Source organism: Parambassis ranga, chromosome 14, assembly GCF_900634625.1.
Source record: "Parambassis ranga chromosome 14, fParRan2.1, whole genome shotgun sequence".
Classification (NCBI taxonomy): Eukaryota; Metazoa; Chordata; class Actinopteri; family Ambassidae; genus Parambassis; species Parambassis ranga.
Window position 1 is genome coordinate 3254707 of NC_041034.1, and position 14866 is coordinate 3269572.

General features: G+C 43.4%; 1 protein-coding gene across 2 annotated transcripts in view; it reads left to right on the forward strand.

Moving 5' to 3' along the window:
- The window catches only part of vps37d (VPS37D subunit of ESCRT-I), a 29868-nt gene that overhangs the window by 6364 nt on the left and 8638 nt on the right, over positions 1-14866 (forward strand). For both annotated transcript variants that reach the window (XR_003671742.1, XM_028421695.1), the window contains exons 2-3: positions 776-947; positions 11787-11869. Coding sequence is in view for 1 of the 2 variants with exons in the window: in XM_028421695.1 (XP_028277496.1) it covers positions 776-947; positions 11787-11869 (255 nt within the window). In the remaining variant the exon portion in view is untranslated. The remainder of the gene's footprint in view (positions 1-775; positions 948-11786; positions 11870-14866) is intronic.

Consider the following 14866-nt stretch of genomic DNA (forward strand, 5'->3'; position numbering starts at 1 on the left):
AATCCGGCTGTATCTAGTTTGATTTCAATCCAGATTGGCTCAAATGTGGCTTAGGTGTGAACGCGACATGCTACTTCCGGTTCACAGGATGCGACACGGGACAAAAAAACTGCACGACGCATGCGCACACGCGGTCCTACCACGGCCTGAACGGACTCTGTATATTACGAGGCGCCACCTAGTGGTTTGGAGGACAGCAAACACGCTGGATGAAGCCGGATTGAGTGCGGACACAAGTGTGTGCTAGCCAGATTTGAAAATAGGTCTGAACGCATCCAGCTTAAAGGCTGTCTGGGCTCAATCCTACTCTAGCTGGAATGACTTTCTCCAGTGTGAACGGGGCCTTTGTGCTGTTGTGATTCTGTACTCAATGATATGATCAACTAGGTTACCCTTTCCATGTTAGAACCATAAAATCAGATACTGATGGTGATGGTAATGATGTTGACAGGTTCCTGAACACTGTGAAGGCTGCGGAACAAACTTGAGACTGATGAGAGGTCTCAGTATTGCTTTAAAAAAGCTGGCTTTATTTATTGATATTGACACATTTTTAGAGATTTTTCTTTGCATACACAAAGTCATTCAGAGGAAGTAATTATCTAATAATTGCAGAGTAATTTTCGTTTTTCTGGGAAAGTGTTCAAATTAAAGTCTCTCTCTAGTCAATGTGTATGTAATTTACTTCAACAAGATTGCTGCACAGCTGTTGCACATGTACCATAGACTAGTTATATGAGTGACAGGTCATTCAACAGGGTTTTTTTTTGTTCAGTTTCAGGACCTTCAAGTGGACAGGGAGATGCTGCTGACCTCTAACCGGAGCCTGGCTGAGGAGAGCCTGGCCCGGCAACCCCGCCTTAATAACGGCAAACTCCAACTGGCGGACAAATACCGGGAACTATCCAACCTGGCAACCACATGCTGGGAAAAACAGAGTCAGCTTGGTGAGTATACCCTACAACCGAGGAGGGAGGGGGGAGGGCTGCTCCTGGTTTCAGATAAACTGGATGCCAGTGGATGATGATCTCCTGAAAGACATAAGTCAAGTGGAGTGTGGTTGTGATGACAAGGTCAATGGTTCAGATTCCATGACTGGATGGGTAAATATGCCCTTACCAAGTGGAAATGAAGGAAGGAATGTTCTGTTCTGTTTGACCTTAAACAGCTGACTATCACTGCAGTCTTTAAACACTTAAATGGCCACAGAGATTTCATAAAAGTCCAGTGAAAACAACCAAAAGAAGAAACGCCAAGAAAAAGTTCCAACTTAAAACCACTTAAGGTTAAAACTAAATCCACACGAAATCCCACAGTGGCTCCTCATTGTCTTCCCTTGTAATTGCACGGGGGACACGTCACGTCACTGCACTTGGAAAGCAAAACTAACTTCAAATCACTTTTGAGGCACTGTGACACTCTCGCTGGGTCAGAGAATGAGGGAAGTTTCACATTAGAGTGCAGAAAAGCTTCAGAGTGTCAGTGAGACGAGCCGTCAACCGCTCAGCGAAAGCCTCAGCATGACTGGAGTTTGGTCATGGGAACGAAATGGAGCATATCAAATGCCAGCAGGAAGCTTGCAGCAGTTGTCAAGGAATTTGCGGGGTGAAAGGGGGCCTTGTCTTTGTCTAGGCAAGTCATGCTTTTGACGGGGCAGCACCACCAGAGTATGTCTTCTAAGCTCAGGTCCTAAATGTTAAGCCTCACCAGCATGCTTTAGAAATCCCTTACAATGTAAGCCAAACCAAGAACAGGTGATAAACCAAGTCCCGCTGCATTCATTTCCATAGGTAGTGTCAACTGCCACTCATTTATGAGTCCAAATGTTAGCTTTTTTTTATGGAGCAGGCCCAGTGCTGCATGGATTACCCTAATAAAAAGGCATTGCCAGATTTCAGCCTCAGCTGCCGGCCAGTGATGGAAGTTGGGTGGAATGTTAAACTTCCTGTCAATGTGCGCGCATTATACAGATGCTATCCCACCTCCCCAGCGAAGCAGGATGGGCGGGGGTCCGTCCTTCCTCTGCAAAACATCTGATTCCCATTTGGTCCAACAAGTGAGAGAGAAAGGGGGAAGAAGATGAATGAGAAGGGCTTTCTTGAAGCGAGTAATCGTAGCAGAGACAAACTGTGGAGTGCATCGAGGCGGACAGCTGTATTGTTTAATGCATTTTGCTGCTGGTGGAGGGGGTCTGCGAGCAGGAAAAGCTGGCAGAGCGAGCCGGTGGTTGTGGTCCCCAGGTGGAGCTGAAACCTTGAGCGTTTCTGCTTCAGACAGTTTCTCACAAATATTACTGGTGTCTGTTTCCCTCTGCTTTCTATTTCTGCTACTCTAGCTGTTAATTACTGTGCTGACTACAGTTTTTGTGATGGAACAGAAAATTAATGATTTCAGTGCTGGTTTCAGAATCATGGTGCTGGATATTTTTGGTGCAGTGGAGTAGAAAAAAGTAAATATATAAATTCAAAAATGCCCAATCGGCACTTGGATGAAACTTGAAACTCGGCTCATATGTCTCATAAGGCGTACCGACCGATGGGAATCTCATGTTTAAAGCAATCTGATCTGCTGGTCTTGATGAATTGTGTCTATTCAAAGACAATTCAATAGTTTCTACGCTATTGATGACTTTGATCCTTGAGTTTGCATCCTGACCCAAAGACTGCATTTAAACATGGACACATACTACACAATGTGAGGTTTTCTGAAGCTTTGTCTAGTGGCTCTTTCGCAATCTTGGCAAAGAGGTAGAGGTTTATGGCTGCTGAGGCGATCTGAGCAATTGACACCTAGGGAGTTGTCTATAGTGACCTGTAACAGCACCTGCCTGTAATTCAAAGCAGCCACAGTCTTTGTTATGCACAACTGTAAGCCTCAACAGAACAATTGAACTACATTATATATAGTGGTCGTGAATGAGGGGCTTATCTGTAGAGACCAGCTGTTTTACTATTAGGTGTTTCTGGGGCCTTCCTGAAGTGGTCACCTGAGGACAGAGCTGGCTCTGCTTGAGGAACTGCAATTTTGGCCGCTAGGTATTGAGCCCTGGGTTAAGTATAGCCTGGAAAGGCACACTGTTTTGAGGTGAGGGAAGATGATTTAAATGTCAATAATGTCAACATGTCACATTGTCTTAAGTTTAAACCAGGACCACAATGTTCAAAACCCAACCAGGAGCTTGGTCATTAGCTGCTATGATTGCGTTTCACAGATGCATCAAGGCGTTGGAACTTTTTCCAGATGTTTGAGGTGCAAATGATAAAAATCCAAACATCCAGTGTTTAAAAATAATGTTTGATGTTCCTCTGATAATGAGCAGTGTTTGGTATGTTTTTACTTTATCTTGAAGATTCTTATTTTAATGGGCCACATGTCGACAACATCAGATGACTGGAGTTATTTTTATCACAGCTACAGTACTATTTAAAACATCAACACACAATGTCACAGATGGTTTCACTAACTAGGAATCAAAGCATGAAAGCATTCCTCCAGAGTTTACTTACTTACTTCAAAATCCATCCATGTAAAAAAACATAAATATTTCAAATGACAGCAGTGTCAGCAGGGAGGTCACAACATACTGTAAGCTGTTTTGAGTTAGACGTATAGTTTGCACACAGTCTTGCACTCCTATCTATGCTGTATTTATTGATATCCCTATGTGGCCACTAATTCCTGGACAGCTTGGTAAAATCACAACAGAAGGCCAGCGGAATGAAGCTAAACGTGTGCTAAATCCCTCCGTCCCATCCTATCCAATTGAACCTTAGCAACCGTAACTAGGCAAAACCGGCCTGCCAATTTTTTTTTGGTCTTGCCAGCACATGTAGTACGTTGTTTTTACATTCAAACAAATGCATGTTCATGTACTCTGATGTAAGCTACAAGCATTAGCTTGTCAAGTGATTTAGCTCACAGTAACCCAACACACGGTTACTTCCAAGGCCAGTTCTTGCTCTTCTTCCAACAGTGTTATCACTGAATGCATTCTGCTGAGAGCAAAGTAAGGAAAGGTTTGGAATTTAAAACCAAATCAAAGCATAAATCTAACCTTATCTCACTCATTCAAGAATGTAAACAAAGAAGGGTCTTGTTGGCACATAAGGACAGGTTGATCTCCAAATAGTTCTGAGGCACCATGCTTGAACAAAGATCTTTATCTTCTTCCACATGGTGAGGAACCTGATCAGTTTGCTGGGAGATAATGTATTGTGTTTATAAAAAAAAATGTCAATTGAAGAAGAAAATGAACACACTAGCTGGAAAAAAAATCCAGCCTACCGATAAGCTAATAATAGCTTATTTATCAGGGTGGGATTTGTGCTGATTGATTGATTATCTACCTCTGCCGAGAATGGAGGACACTGAACAGCGCAAAATACTCCTGGGAAATGCTAAACATCTGGTATAGATCACATGTATCTCTCTAGTTCTGTCCTGTGGTGACACAGAACCTTAAATCCATTGTGAAAATGTTTAAATATTTAACTTCAGGTTAGATTTTTGAAGAAATGTCACATTTGGAAATGTGAAAATGAAGCATGACTCGGGCAGCTTGCTAACACCGTTTCTCAGCCAAACATGAGCAGAACAGCCTCCCGTGAGGCTGCTGGCACCAGTTTAGTCAAACAGCTGCAGGTAGACCGTGTCTGATTGCTTGATGCCGCTGAAAGTTTTCAGCTGGTTGACTGCTGCAGTTCACCGACACAGACCTGACTGCAGCTTTGTCTGAAACAACATATTAAGTTGAATGTTTTCTTACTGACCACATTGTAAGACTTCCTCACACCCACGTGTTAGCGGCAGGCTGAGGTCAGCCTCTGGCAGGGCTGTGTTTGCAGAGTCTTTCATCCTCGTATTAAAGATGTTGGGTGTGGTCATCAGAATGGGATTATTGGCTGTTTGTTGCTATCATAGCAGATCTGAGTGAATGGGAACTGTGAGACAAAGCTTTTATGTTCACTTCCTTTGAGCGTCTAGCACCTCCGCAGCTGCAGAACAAAGACTGGTAACCAAGCCTTTTTGTTTGGGACTTTCCATATTCAGACTTGAATAAAAAGGATTACGCCCTTTGACTTAAAGTCAACAAGTCTCTTGGTGTTTTGAAGGATGTTTCTTCATGTTTTTTGGGGAACGTTGTGCTGTGGGTTTAGACATTTATGAGGTGCTTTTCTTTCAGGCCAGATTCACTTTTTGAATCCGTGAGTTAGCTTGGTGTCTGATTCATATTTTAGGGATTCAGGTTGATAGAAGTGGTGTCAGAGGATGAAGAGAGCAAGTAAAGAGGACGAGGATGTTACTCGCAGTCAGTAGCAGTTAGATGTTGCTGTCAGACAGGACACAGCAGTAGAGTTTCCATCTACCACAGCAGAGATGCAGGGTTTGGTACAGACACTTTCAGCCCTGCTGTGTGTGAATTTGAGATTTAGTGGTTTTCTGTGTGTGTTTAATGCCAGTGGTTTATGATGTAATTCATTTAAAAACTGCTATTGTTTGGAAAAAGTTACACATCTTACACTCTAAGGATGAAATGGGCAAATTATGTTGTGTTTGACATTTTTTTGTAGGTGTGAAAAAAGGATGTATTGCAAAGACTTCAGCCAAGCATGTACAATCTGCATCTGCATAAAAGCACCCCGAACCTGCAGGGGGCAGTAGTCTGTGTTTGAAAATGGGAAAACCACAGGACTACAGATATACACTGGAAGGAAAATTGCTGCGTACTATCTGTTTTAGTGGAATGCTTAAATGAGTTGAAGATAAGTGTGCCCTCTTGACTTCATTTTTTCATGCTCTGATTTCATTAAGTCAGGCAGAATGATATCTCTCAGCACCAAAAAGGTCCCAGTGTTCATCTTGACACACTGGAACAACTAGCTACAGACTCTCAATGTTTCCGTTTTCTTTCCTTGTGTGCCTGTAAGTACGAATATTTAATTGCTGTGACATTTAAAGCTGGTTCTTTCTGCCCTTTCCAACTGTATTTGATTTATTTGTATCAAACTATATAAAAAAAAGGAGGCTAAATCTGTGACATAGATTGAATGTAAAGCTCTAAGACCCCGTTCACACTGGGGGAAAAAATGTGGCTTAAGCAGGATTCGGCCGCATCCTGATCAATCCAGATGTGTTTTTTCTGAGTGTGAACACCTCGAATCCGGCAGTATCCAGTTTGATTTGGCTCAAATGTGGCTCAGGTGTGAATGCAAATGTGGCGAGCGAATCCGGTTAGCGACATGCTACTTCCGGTTAGCGACATGCTACTTCCTGTTCACGGGGCGCAACACGGGGCAAAAAACTGCATGACGCATGCGCACACGCAGTCCTACCACGGCGTGAACAGACTCTGTATATTACGAGGCGCCACCTAGTGGTTTGGAGGACAACAAACACGCTGGATGAAGCCGGATTGAGTGCGGACACAAGTGTGTGCTAGCCAGATTTGAAAATAGGTCTGAACGCATCCAGCTTAAAGGCTGTCTGGGCTCAATCCTACTCTAGCTGGAATGACTTTCTCCAGTGTGAACAGGGCATATGAAGACATCTTCTACTACATCGTCTCTGGCTTTTGGAAACCCTCCTAAAGCCAGATGACCATGACTGAACAGCCCAGGAGACAAATTGTCATCCCACAGACATTTAAACAACATGAAGACAATGGGAAAAAAAAGCTGTCACTCTGAGTGACAGGCCACAACATAGCAATAAATAGATGCTGGAAATAATGTACTGTCATTATTTTGTGTTTGAAATCTCATTTCTCTCAGAGGGATGAAGCGGAACGTGTTTCTCTCAGTTTGTACATTTTGCGTGAGGCTGTTATCACACTTGTGTTGGATGTAACACAAAGACTCTCCAGTCGCCACGCTTTATTGTAGGTTTTGTTAGTGAGGGCAAACATGAGGCGGGAGTGCTGCAGGGCTGTAATTCACTGCTGACTCGCTGGCTAATTTTCAAGCCTCGGATACATGCATGTCTTGCGAGGCCCCATCTGTAATACTGTGACCTATTTGTGTATAATCAGCCACAGATCGCTTGCCCGGCGTGTTAAACTGTATTTCTCCACTTTTTTCTTTTAACCATTCAGTACAGTAGAGTTAGCAGCTTTTCAGGGGTGGGGGGAGGAATCGTGTTCACAATCATTAGCTGTCATGTTTGTGTAGTTTCCAGCTTGCACCTCATCAGTTGGCCTCATTGATATTCAGTTGTATTTGACCAGAGAGGATGTCACTGGCAGGTCAGGCGTGCAACATGGAAATCTGTTGTGCTTGAAGGCATAAATGGACGTTGTAAGAAAAGCTGATATTTTACTGACATTTCGGCTTCTTTGTCATATGCAATAAATCAGATTTGTCTGTCAGGACGCAGCGGTTTCAGTGCATGTTTCTGCTGAAGTTACAGCTTCCTGACCTTCAAGCACTTTATTGCCAGGTAACATTTCCACGCTGACTGACAGGGCTGAACATATGACAGGGTGTGTGGGAATAGATAGCTGCAGATCAAGAGACACTTGAAAACACAGGGAGATGCTCACTGTAAAACGTTATCGGTCTGAGGTTCTGATTTTTTTGTTTTTTGTTTGTTCACTTCTGCCACTGTTTTTGTCACTGTGGGCTTATTTTTGGGATATATAGTACAATCACTGCTCAGTATGTACAGCTGTAGAAAGCCTTCAGGTCAGAGTTATACTCACTGCCCTGTGACCTCTAGTCCCATATGCGTCAGTCTTGAACGAGTGATGCATTTTTACAGTTTCGAGCTGTGCTGAATAGTGTAATTTTGATGATGGAGGTATTACATTGAACTCTGCATTGATCTGTAAATAAATGTCTTACAGTCCCTTCTGTCCAAAGCTGCTTGGTCTCCTATGAAAAGCTTCTTCACAGTGTGGAGTCAGTGCGGCTGTCTGAAGGACACACACTGTGTGCCAGTAAATTTTTAGTAGTACGGCTTTGCACACCCATCCACTGTGTTTACATTTATAAAATGACATGCAAATGTAATCAGGCTGCTGCAAAGTAATCACACACCTCTCTGCAGTCTGCGGTAAGTTTGTAAGATGCCGGCTGGTGTATAATTCTGCTGTCATATATCTAGTGTGTCTCTCTTTCTGTGTCCATTTTTTTGATGCTGATGCTTTTTCAGAGCACATGGTGCTTTTGCACTTTGGCCTTTTGAACATACATGCACTAAAATAGCAAGAGAGCTGCTTGACACCCACACTATGTCTGTGCACCCAAGACCCACTGCCTCGCAGGCTCTTGTGCAGGACCTTCTGACTTCACTTGATGTGTTGAATATAACCAGCGGGTATGGCGGCAAACGCTTTCAGTTGGGGTGGTGCACTGTGTTCTACATACAAAAGCCGTATTTGTAGAAGGACTAAGGTGTTTTTGAATGAGCCTTTTGCAATATGCAACATTGGGGTAACATCATATTAAGATTGCATTGTGAAGTATTTGCATTCAGAGGCTTTATCACAGCTGATTGAACGGCACCAAAACCCCTGAAGATAAAAGAGAGGAAGAGAATAAGGAGAGTATTTCCTGTGTCTCAGAGCTCACTGGAGCAAAGCCCATTAACATGTTGACATCAGCTGTTTGCCTGACAGGTTGCTGCTCAGCCCACGGTGACTTCGTGATAACTGTCACATCGATCTGTTGTTCCTTCAGAACCTGTCCGATAAGACCACCATGTCACTTTTGACTCCACATCACCTCTGATCACTGTACAGGACTTTAATGCTGACTCTAAAGCTGCCCACTCCAGGCATCTGAACGGGCTTAAAGGACCATCAGTGACAGTGGGTCCAGTTTTCTTTTTTTCTTTTTTTTGCTTTGGTTCTTCAGCTTTTAATGACTGCAGACCCGTCGTACCCAGCAGCATGATTTCTGAAATGTGTTCAGTGCTCACAGAGCTGAAATATGAGACTGGGGGCGAGAGTTCAGTTTGGCTCAAGGCAGAAGAGGAGCCAAATGTACCAGAGAACTAAAGAAACACTAACCCTGGCTCGATCACTTCTTAATGCCTTTTGAAGGAATGAATGAAAACTGTGATTTCCAGCACTCTTACTTAACCATCAAGGCTCACATTTCAAGGTCAGCTGTTCAAACTTAAAAGCCTAAAATTTACTTCCTGCCACTTCCAGTAATGAATCGTAGTGTCAAGCCTCAAATGAACGCAGTGAAAATGATCATTGCTGGATGTCATTTTCAACACTTCCAATCAGAGACAACCAAGAGTGGATTTTAGTTGTAGGTTTCAAACTGAGGACAGAAGATAGATGTCTGTGTTTTTTCCTTGTTTGGAAAGGGCTGTAATGGAACACTGTACCTTCAGAGACTGAACCCAGAAATGTCAGGATGTGTATCTGTCTTATGGTCATTTAGCTCACTCCTGGATGTAATGACAGCAGTTTGGGAGGGATTAAGTTTACTGAGAATGGTTTACAGAAAGAAAGACAGATGCTTTTTTGCTCCAACGTCCGGTGTGAAGTGCCCACAGAAGGCCAGTGTTTTAAGTCAGAAAGTGGCTGTTAGGGAAACAGCCAAACTGTTAACTCACACAGCAGCAGGAGAGGAGAGCTGCCTCACCCCCTGATCGTCTCATATCAGGTCCCAGACAAAATGTGTGACTCCATCACGACACCATTCACTTTGTTAGTGCAGCACTTTGCAGCCTCCAGGTCCACTACACTCCCCCCCCCCATCAACTCCCAAAATGTAGGTCACATACAGCTGCTCTCTGAGTATTTGTTTGCCTGGCTGTCACCTCTCATTACGCTACCATCTCCCAACATCTGCGGCGTGGGGTCACGGAGAAGGCCACTGCTTAATGCATGCCTGCTTCCTACTACAACCGAGAAGATGTTCACACTACGAGAGCTGGAGAGTAACGTGGGGTGATAGATTATTAATGTGGAGGTGTCGACAAAGGAGAAAGCAGAGTGTCCTGTGCAGCATGAAACCACGATGTTCCTCTCCTCGGAAACAGAATGTATTTCCTGTAAAAGTCTGAGTGAATGATTTGATGCAGAACATTTAACGGGAACATTTTGACTACCAGCACGTATTATCCATTTCCTCTCTCTGTCTCGCTCTCTCTGCCATGATGGGGGCAGATTTCCCTCAGGGGCTTAGACTTATTAGTGTCATTACTATGACCTTTCTTTGCCCCCAGTCTCCAATGAACCCAGTTTGACTTGGTGGAGGTGGGGGGTGGGGTTATCGTGGCTGTCACAGCATCTCTTGGAGGACAAGACGCACTTTACAGTCAGCTGGGTCAAGCCTGTTCATAATGATGACCAACCGCAATCCCCAGGAGGTGAAGCCATGCTGTGTGGGTGTGAGAGAGCTGCACTACATACATATTTATCAGGCAGGCTGTGCCCATTTCCGTGGCATTAGTGGTGTTAGTGTCACTCTGGGTGATTTCTTTTTCATCATAATATAAACATAGCTCAAACTGCCAGATATCTCATTAGAAGCTGTATAATCTTACAGGATTTTCAGCATACATTGGGTTTTATTTTCATAAATATTTTCTGCATTTATCAGGATATTTGTTGTTATCTTAGAACTGAATCCAGTGAGTCACACTGGGATACATCTTTGGTGGTTTGAGTGTGGCTGAATTGGCACCATTAAAACTATAAAGAACTGGCCATCACTTGTCATGGGCGGTGAACGGGTGATGTCTAAGCAGACGGTTATCGATCTGAACGGGCACCCACCTGTCACTCAGTCTCCATCCCATGAATTATACATAAAAACGAGGGAGTTACATAAAAATTCAAGTGGCTTCTCAAACTGCGGATTTAGGCACTCTGCCCTAAAGGTGACCATCTACAACTGACGTCACTTATTGACATCAGATTTATTTTGACGATACGATACGATACGATACGATACGATACGATACGATACGATAATCCTTTATTAGCCCCACGCAGGGGAAATTCACAAAATTGTTGAAATCATTTTTTATGAAAGCAAACGACACTTCAGAAGTACCTGAAACTGAATATTTTTCCACCTTACATGACATGAACGAAGCTGAAGATGATTAGACTGTGTTATTGTTAGATGGAAAAGAACAAGCCAGAATAACGTTAAAGGCTAAAAATGAAATGTTGCACGAAATGCACTTGATGAACCTTCGATTCAGTGCCTGATGTTGATGCATCACAATGTCAAAACACAATCTCATCAGCCATGGTGTCACAGTTATCCCGACTCCTGATGTAATGTGGATGTGAGCTGGTTTGAATCTTCTGTGGCAGATTAGATTTGGTGCTGTTCTTTATGGTTTGTGGACATAAATAATTCAAGTATGTTGCGTGTGTCTATGTTCTTTGTTCCATTCAGTAAAATGAACTCCCTGTGCTTCTTTAAAAACACATTTCTTCCTAATAAGTTGTTTGATGGATTTCACTATTTTACGAATTTTTACTAGAGAAAACCAAACTTAGAATATGAGAAAATGGCAAAAATCAAACTAAGAAATGGATCTCAGCCCTGTGGTCAAATCAAACAAAGATCAGCTTCCTAAAATAGCTCAAAGCTGAACATTTACAGGCCGGTTTGTAGCCAGAGACCGTCCACCCCGTCACCAGCGTCTCCTCGTCAGCACATACCCTGAAGGCTCTTTGTGATTTGGAAAATAATTTTCTCTGCTGTGGTTTCTTGGTTTCTGGATTTCTCTTCCCAGTTCCAGTGAAGTCATACCTCATCTTCCTCACTCAGTCAGCATACATCAACAGTGTTGTTCCTTTGTTGTTGCAGAAGCTCGTGTCCAGAAGCACAGCCTGCAGACGGCGCAGAACCTCCTGCAGGAAGAGGTGGCACGCGCTGAGGAGCATTCAGAGGTAAAAAAAAAAAATCTTTTGTTCTTGCTGGGAATAAAACGGAGCCTTTTATCACTTTGGCAGTGCTGTGGACGGTTCTTGAGAAGCCTGCAGTGTAGCTGACAGCCCACCCACTTCAGTGCAATCTGATCTGAAAAAGCAGCAGGCACATCATCCATACAGTGAACAAAGCAGCAGCGTCTGACACCAACTTAATGCACTTTACTGCAGAAATACCTTCACCTTGCACATGTTCGACTAAATCTTATGTTACCATGTCATTAAATATTAAAGACTTGGCCTAACAATTAAAATTAAAGCTGAGGAAGAGAGCTGCTAGAAAGAGGACTGACTCCAGGGTTTCTGTGCATTTTTCTTCCTGTTTTTTGCACTCAAGTGGTTGGCGTGGTTTGCATACCTACATCCAAGGATGAACGCATTTTCCTTGGACCTCGCCTGCTTGATTGACAGCACTGAAAGCTTATCAGCTGCAGTGTATGTTTAAAGTGCACATTCCAGTTTTGGTGGATGTTTAACTGGCAAGGCAAGCTTTATTTATATAGCACCATTCATACACAAGGCAATTCAGAGTGCTTTACATAGGATGAAATCACAGGATAAAAACATTTTAAAACATTAAATTAAGAAGGAAATCAAGGAAAGGAAGGAAACAATCATAAAAAGAATAAAATCAGGATTAAGTGAGAAGTGTGCAGTTAGAACTCTGCAGTAAAGAAATGTGTTTTCAGGCCTGACTGTTTGAGCAGACCTCAGGTGTTCAGGAAGGCTGTTCCACAGGTGAGGGGCAGAATAAGGCCCTGTTAACACTGGAGAAAGTCATTCCAGCTAGAGTAGGATTGAGCCCAGACAGCCTTTAAGCTGGATGCGTTCAGACCTATTTTCAAATCTGGCTAGCACACACTTGTGTCCACACTCAATCCGGCTTCATCCAGCATGTTTGCTGTCCTCCAAACCACTAGGTGGCGCCTCGTAATATACAGAGTCCGTTCGCCCCGCGGTAGGACCGCATGTGCGTCATGCGGTTTTTTTGTCCTGTGTCGCGGCCCGTGAACCGAAAGTAGCACATCGCTAACCGGAAGTAGCATGCCGCTAACCGGATTCGCTCGCCACATTTGCGTTCACACCTGAGCCACATTTGAGCCAATCGATTGAAATCAAACTGGATACAGCCGGATTCAAGGTGTTCACACTCTGGATTGATCAGGATGCAGCCGAATCCTGCTTAAGCCACATTTCCCCCCCAGTGTGAACGGGGTATAACAGAATCCTGCTTCACTCTGTTTGGTCCTGACCCTGGGTCCACACAGTAGGCCTGTCCCTGATGATCTCAGGAGTCTGGATGGTTCATAGGGAACCAGTAAGTCCAGGATGTATTTTGACTCACTGGAAGCCAGTGCAGTGATTTGAGACCGGTGTGATGTGGTCCATTTTCTCTAGCAGCAGCATTTTGGACCAGCTGCAGCTGCCTGACTGATTTTTTTTTTGCTAAGACCTGTGAGGACGCCGTTACAATAATCTAGCCAACTGAAAATTAATGCATGAATAAGTTTGGCAGGAACATTTAGTATGAGTTTAAAATGATCCCTGCAGCCACACTTTAGCTAGATGTCTGAATTTATATATCGTACACCAAGCTTTTAGCTCTTAACTCTTACACGTAGGATGAATTTGCATCAAACCACTGAGCTCTGTGTGTAACGTAATGTGTGATGATGAAGGGAGAATAAAATAACATTGGTTCATCTTCATCCTGAAGCTGTAAATTAAAGACAGAACGCTGACATCACTTCCACCTCTGTGATGCGTCTATAAGAAGTCTTGTTTAAATCCTGAATCCACCTTCAGCCTCAGTCTGGATAGTGAAGGAGATGAAACCCACACTACTGCTGCAGGCTGCGATTGATCCACACCTCCCCCCGTACTCACGCAGCTCTATAATCAATACCTCCTGCACTCGGCCTTTGGATTGGATGCCTGCTGATTGATTAAACAACACCTTGCACACACCAAGCAGCCTCTCAGACACATCAGTAAATATTTCACTCGCTTTTTAATCAGTTAGATTAAATGTATTTAAAATAAAACAACTTGTAGTCGCCGGATGTTGAAGATGGACATAAGATGAAAGAATATTTAAGGTCCTCAGTGTGTTTAATCACAGCTGTTGGTTTGAATCAATACAAATGAATCTCTGTAAAGTGTTTCTGTGACTATCTGTCTGGATCTCAGATTAAGCCCTCAGTGAGCCGCTGGTTCAGTGGAAAACCGTTTGGATTTTCACGGTCATTCTTCAGAAACACTGACATCAATTCCAGCCACTTCCTTAATGTCTCCTTTCAGAGTCTGATTCACAGTAGCGGGACTGTGACCATAAAAATCTGGAAAAGCGTGACTTCTCTTGGCTGCCGTGTCAAACACAGATCCCAGCTCTGTTATAAGACGCTGGCCAAGAGTCTCTCTCCTCTTCTTTTGCCTTAAGTCAAACATATTAGGGAGATTCCTCATCAGGTACCGACATGAACCACAATATCTGATGAAGGAAACAAAACTTCTCATTGTCCTCAGGTTAATCGCCTGTTCGCCTCGGAGACGACCTCCTTTTCCCCCTTTTTTTGTTTTTGTTTGACACTCTGAAGCCATAAAATAGTCATTTTGCTATGAGCAAAAGCGGCTAATGAAAACCAGCGAATGTTTAGCATTTTTCAGAGGTTTTCTGTCAATTGACTTTTTTAATTGATTCCAGCTGGACCTGCCATTTATTTTCCTTCATTTTGCACTAAAGTGCCAAACAAGCTTGGCCTCTAACAGCTGCTGTTGTGTGTTGTCGGTGAAGCCGATGTCTTCTTGTGGACCTGAGGTTTTGTCTGTTTGATGGTGTCCGTGCCAGATGGAGAAGTGGGGGAAGACACAGTGGGAGGAAATGCAATAAACCAGAGACTCCACCTATCACATGTCAGTGGCAGCTAACAGAGGGGTGATGGGAGAATTTACAATACA